Here is a 6797-nt window from a genome sequence, read left to right as displayed (position 1 = left end):
ACCAGGGCTACTAGTACAATCTCTTGTCCCAAAACAGAGGAGAGGTTCACCTGCCATCTGTACTGGTTATCTCCAAATTTTAAATTTTGCCACTTACATCTCTTTGCTTCTTACTGCCTCATATAAAAACAGCTTTCGTTGGGGAAAATGATACTCCCGTCCAACTGCAATTTATAAGATTCCGCGTAAAATGTCGAAATGTAATACAACTTCATTCTAAGAAACTGGCTTTTTAAAATTTCCTCATTCAGGCTGTTCCGCTTTCACTGGGAAGTTCTGCGTGCGAAAACATTTCAACGCCTACTTGGCGAACGACGCGAAAACGCTGGTGAATAAACAACATTGTTTGAGGACGGAGTTATTTCAGTTTTCGTTTTGTGTTGATCTTCCACTGGGAAGGCTTTTCTTTAACATGGTAAGATGTTGCTTTTAATATGTCCTTTTTTTTCACCCTTATCATCATTAGCTTTTTCTGAATGAGGTTTGCTTTTGATCTGAAGGGGAGGGGGGATTTGATCAGGGATGCCCAAGGGGGGTGGGGCTATGGCGCAAGCTGCGCCATCAAAGCTTGAAAAGGGGAGGGATTTTAAAATGTTTTTAAATTTTTTTATTTATATGTAATTTTTTACTTATTTTCAATTTAAATTATTTATTTTATTTTATTTTATTCAATTCTGTTTATATTTTATTCCATTTATTTATTTAGTTTGTGTGTGTGTGTATTGTCATTGGCGTAGCACAGAACTTTTCTAATGAAATAATGATAATAATAATAATAATAATAATTAAAAATAAATAAATAAATAATATTCAAAAAAATAATAATAAATAAAATAAAAAGAGAGTAAAAAAAAACAAAATAAAATGAAAAAAGGAAAAAGGGTTGAGATTTTTTTAGGGGGGGGGGATGGCGAAATTGAACTTTGGAGGATGGGCACGTCTGGATTTGTTTACCTCTCGTTGTCGCTTCATTCGTTACCACATAAAAACGTTCAACGCTATGAAAGATAATGGAATAATCACGCAATGTGGCAGTCACAAAATTTACAGTAAACTGCATTCGCGTGTTTGAGGGTCATAAGGAACCTTTTTTCCAATGCAAAGGAAGTGAGCCTATAAATGCAAAGAGATTATCTCGGATGTATTTGCATCCTTATGTTCACTTCTTTTGCATTGAAAAAGAGGTTCCTTGTAACCCCGAAACACGTGTATGCAGTTTCCTGCAAAATTTTGGCCCATTTACGTTGATTTATTTTCTTTTACTTTTCAGGCACAAAAGTACTTAAGCAGCAAGTACTTTTTCGATTTCGGAATGAGCTACATTCTATTAACCAAGTTTTCTTTTAATGAAAACCCAAAATCAACAAAGGCCTTAAATTAAAAATTAGAAACAAATATGCTAATGAAGTCAAAAAATCGCGAATCAAGAGTTTTCACCAGAGTCCTGGCGCACAATACACCATTGAAGTTTTCGGGGGGTTGTGTTTGAGTGTAATTTTTTGTTTTTTGGTGGTTTCTGGTTCTTGGGCGGCTAACTCTGTAATATTAAAGGGATGCGTCATCTCTCTTATTGAGTAATGGACATCCATGCATTGCTGATTTAAGAAATACCTGAATTTTATTGACTGTTTGAATGTGAAATAACTCTCAGTTTATGAGGCGGGGACTAACACCGGAAAAGAATTGCATTCGAACGCTCTGCATTCGAACGTCAGGGGTGCCCACCTGGGGGGGGGGGGAGGGTCATGGCGCAGACTGCGCCATTGAAATTTTTAGGGGGTTGTTTTTAGGGGTATTTTTTTGCGGGGGGAGGGGGAGGGGTTCTTGCTTTTGCGGGTTCTTCGCGATATTTAGGGGAGGGTGAGCGATTGCTCTTAAGGGTGGGGAACCCCTCCAAACGTTTTGTAATGTTTCCATATATGGTTTTATATGTAGGGGAATGTGGGGCAAAGTGAAATGGTTAAGATGACCGAGTTTTTTCAAACTGAACAGATCGGAAATTCGTTTTGAAAATTACAGTACTTAAAGAAAGAACATTGTATTTTATAATAAAACTTGCGTTGAAACAGTATTTTTTATTTTTGGCAGTAAATTTGAGTCTTCAAAAAAAGGTGGAAAATTTTCACTTTTTTTCCCCATGAGGCAAAGTGAAAAATAAAATATTTTTCTAATGAAATGTTTTCTATTTGACTATAAAACATATTTTTGATCAAAAGAATCAGTAAATAAAAGGTTGAATGAATAAATGAAAAGGTAATGAAACAAAAAATGAATAATTAAATTAATAAATCAATTAATACACGAAGAAAAATAAATGAGCGAGCAAAAGAATGAATGAATAAGAAAATAAGTGAATGAATGAATGAATATATAAGTGAATTACTAAATGAAGGAATGTAAATGAATTAATTAATAAATAAAACCGTAAGTGATTTATATTAAATGATTGAGTGAATAAATGAAACAAACTATTTAACTTTGCCCCATCCACTTTGCCCCGCATGTACTTGACTAATTGCACAATTTATTTAAAATACAAAGAAGCTCAATATTAACTAAATTTTTGCTGCATTGAATAATAGGAGGTTTCAATCAATATTTAAAATGTTAATAACAAGTACTTTATCATTTTACGGTAACAAAAATTATTTTTGACTTACAGCAAAATATTACAAAATGAGTATCATTTCTTTAAAGTTGCCTGTATTACCAAATACTTTAAATACTTTAATATTCGGCGGTATTTTTTTTCCTGACTGGAATAGACTACACATGATACTATATAATTAAAATAATAACAGATAGGTGGAGCTAAAACACTAGCAACAAATAGCTTTTGACAAGGTACCGCATGTTGCTCTTCTCAGCAAGTCTTCAAGTTTAGTCAACAGTGCAGTGTTGCTAGTCACAAAGCCAACAAAATGCTTGGGTTCATCAAGAGATCTATTTCAAACAAATCTAAGAAAGTTCTTCTGCCTTTATATAGGAGTTTAGTAAGACCTCATTTGGAGTATGCTGTTCAGTTTTGGTCGCCTTATCTGAAGAAAGATATTTTCGTATTGGAAAGGGTTCAAAGAAGGGTAACTAAATTAGTAAGGGGACTCTCAGATTTAGATTATGATACCAGACTTAATAGGCTTAACATGTATAGCCTGGAGCAAAGGAGAGTCAGAGGGGACATGATTCAGTTATTTAAATTTATCAAAATGAAAGATGTAAATGGATTAAATTTTTGCGGGGAAAGCAGGACAAGGGGTCATTGTTTTAAGCTATTTAAATCAGGCTAACTTGGAAATCAGGAAAAACTACTACTTTAGCAGGGTCGTGGGCACTTGGAATAGCTTACCGGAAGAGGCGGTAATGAGCAAGGGAGTGGATAGCTTTAAGAGGGCCATTGATCTTCATTGGGGACTAATTAATTGACTAGGACCAGCCTAGCTGGGCCCAGAGCCTGTTGCTGGTCGTCACATTTGTATTTGTATTTGTAAAAGCAGAGTAAATATTTCACCTATTCACTTTGCCCCATGTTCCCCTACATGTCCTTATGGTACTGTTTCAAAATCATTTGGAATGTTCCTACTTAAATTAACTAATTCTGTGAAGTATGCAACAAATAATGTCCCTTACCACTTACCACTTACAAATAATGTCCCTTAGCGAGATTGATCAAAATCATTCTCGCGAAACAACCATATTATCATAACCCCGCCTATAATTTTGCACCGCTGTATCCCATGATTCCGGCTTCAAGTTCATCTTCTTTTTGCCATGGACGGGGCCTCTCTATGTAAATTTCTCTTTAATGTACGTTTTCAATATCATCCATCCACCTCGTTGGTGGTCTTCCTCTTTTTCGGGATCCCATAGGATTCTTGACTGTGTAGGTCAGGTTATTTTCAGTGCTTCTCCAGTTGAGGCCGAGCCACCTTAATCTGTTACTTTAGATGATTTGAGTAACTTGAGGTTCTTTGTAAAGCCTATTAGCTCGAAATTAAATCTGGTTCGTCAGCATCCTTGATCTTTAGCAGACTCAAAAGATGATTTGAGTAACTTGAGGTTCTTTGTAAAGCCTATTAGCTCGAAATTAAATCTGGTTCGTCAGCATCCTTGATCTTTAGCAGACTCAAAAGATGATTTGAGTAACTTGAGGTTCTTTGTAAAGCCTATTAGCTCGAAATTAAATCTGGTTCGCCAGCATCCTTGATCTTTAGCAGGCCCAAATATAGTTCTCAGTACTTTCCTTTCTAGAGCTCGTAGGTTCTGTAAATTCAACGTCTAGGTTTGGCTGGTATACAGCAGTACAGGCAAAACTAATGTTCTCTACATAGTATAAAATGAAGTCTCCACAAAGCGTCAGTTTGCTTAAACGTGCAAAGCTCGAGAACTGCTGGGCCGATTTCGCTGAAATTTTCACAGTATCTTTCTTTTAGCTCCGGAAAGGTTTGCCAGAAACAGAGCAGTTCGAAAAGACATTCATAGAGTAGTTCTTTTTATATTCCAATTTAGGCTATATTTTCACATAAGTTCCCGAATATGGGGGATGAAAAATTACTTGCACGTGTTAATATTACATATCGTTGGAAAGGGTAGAAATTTCCACGTTCTACGCAATTTGTTTCAATGCTCTAACTTAATTGCGGCGGGAGTTATTTGCGTTTTTAGCTCGAATCTTTTTAGGCTTAGCTTAAGTTTAGGCACTTCTTTATTCATTAAATCTACCAAAAAAAAAAAAGTGAAGGAATTGTCCCACAGTTTTCTTTTTGACACCATTGGATAGAGCGGCATTTTATACATGAGATTTATCTTGACCTGTGGTCGAAAAACTAAGCTTCTATCTCCAAAGGAAAAAAATTACAAGCTTTTTAAACCAAGTTCAAAAAATCTCATATCCATTCAAGTTGTTCACCATTTAATTTTCGCAATTCCATGGTTACGCTTTTTGAATCCATTGTATCATCTTTCACAATTTAATTTCTTAAACTTATTTTATTTTATGTTTCCATGGTCACGCTTTTTAAATCCATCTTTTCCATTTTAATTTCTTAAAATTATTTTAATACTGTCAGCATTGTTTGGAAGGGAAATTTTGCATGATGTTTTTTTTTCTTTTATTTAAGCCTGATTGTTGAGCATAAGTCACTTGACACAATTTTTATTTTCATGGTAGACCGGGCAAAGCTGGGCAACACAGCTACCTAATGATAAGAGATCTTAGGCATTGAAACAAAGTTCTTTAAATTTTCCGAAACGTCAGCCAAAAGTTGCAGAATAAAAAATGTTTGGAAAGTCAGAGTGACCTCTCGTGACCACTGTAGGGAGTCACGAGAGGTCAGCTAGGCCTAGCAACGACCTAGCTGACCAGGAGCCTGCCATGGATCTCGGCGGCCCTGCAGTGAAGTGTCATGAAATAAATTACAAATGTGTCATAGCGTGACTCCAGTGAGACGTTACAATTCTGTCACTCTGTGACTATGACCATTGTGACTTGAATAAAAGACGTCCCAAACACTTTTTCGTGGCATGTTTGGGCTTTCAAGGAAGTAGTTTGCCACGCCCGAGGGCGTGGCTATTATGTTACGCAATCTTAAATGATAGGGTTTAGTAATCTGGCAATTTTGTATTGAGATGAGGTTTTGCTTTTTCAGTTTATCTATGTTGATGCTTCTCATGAAAAAACGCAATTATACAACTCCCCGCCTTTTTGAAAGTGAAATCGGCTTAAGGCTAGCCTTGAATGAACGCAAACGGTTTGTAACCATGGCGACGAAAATTTGTCCTCTTAATCAATACCTATTTAAACAACGAGCTTAAGTTATTCTCGTCGTCGTGGCAATTTGAAAAATCAGAACAACATCATCTTTGGTCAAGTGAAGACAATGAGCAGTTCGTGAATGCTCACAAAAAAAAAAAAAAAAAAAAAAAGTAAAAAAGTATTTAGTGAAATATTATTTGTATTTTTAGAAATTAAAAGTGAAAATTTCAGAAAACAAGCATAAAATTCTAAATAACGTGTGCGAGACAGTTACGTTGTTGTTTAAGAAAAATTTAAAGTTTAAAACCTTAAACTTGAATTAATTGTTTTTTATATTATGATTAAAGCTTCTGAAAAGGGATTTAAAATTTAAAATAAGATTTATAAAACTCTTTGGCATGTCGTGCAAAATTACAAATCATTTTCTATGGAATGACAGTACAATTTTTTAAATTTATTTATTTATACTGTACTTTTTTATTTTAAGAGTTATGTAAAAACATGCCATAAAAAGAAATAAAAACTTGTAATTTTCATATTTTTCATGAGTACAGCCTATACACGAAGCCAGAAAATTAAACTTGGTATGACCCACAGACGACGAGACTACGCTGCGATATTGGGAAACATAATATCGGGAATTTTACCTCAACTCATATAATTACATTCAATCTAATGGGCAGCACTGAATTTTACAATGCTGTACAAGTTTAAAAAGAATTTTCATCGGAAATAAAAATTTAAATACTGTAATTACAAAAGAGTTTTCTCAATGGTTTGCTAAAAGGTTGCTTGTTCAGCTTTGTAATAAAAAGACGTCATTCCAGTTGATAATGAAAGTGAAATGGAAATCTTTCTGTGAACGTGTGAACTAGAAGAGGAAACGTCAAAGGATCAATTTATGGGAATGTAATAGTCTCGATCTGATTCTTGAACGTATGTTCATGTTTCCGTGGGCTAATTAAATGCTATTTACAGATGTATGGTGGTTGAGGAGCCCAGCGTGGAAATCAAAATAATTATTTCAATCATTAGAACTCAAATT

General features: G+C 34.9%; 1 protein-coding gene across 1 annotated transcript in view; it reads left to right on the top strand.

Moving 5' to 3' along the window:
* Positions 1-318: 318 nt before the first annotated feature.
* LOC129220266 (uncharacterized) overlaps positions 319-6797 on the top strand; it is a 75096-nt gene continuing 68617 nt past the window's right edge. Inside the window, exon 1 of the mRNA XM_054854653.1 lies at positions 319-415. Coding sequence (XP_054710628.1) covers positions 413-415 — 3 coding nt within the window. The 5' untranslated portion in view covers positions 319-412. The remainder of the gene's footprint in view (positions 416-6797) is intronic.

This window comes from Uloborus diversus, chromosome 1 (assembly GCF_026930045.1).
Source record: "Uloborus diversus isolate 005 chromosome 1, Udiv.v.3.1, whole genome shotgun sequence".
Classification (NCBI taxonomy): domain Eukaryota; kingdom Metazoa; phylum Arthropoda; class Arachnida; order Araneae; family Uloboridae; genus Uloborus; species Uloborus diversus.
Note: the sequence above shows the minus strand (reverse complement) of the source record. Positions and strands in the feature narration are given on the sequence as shown.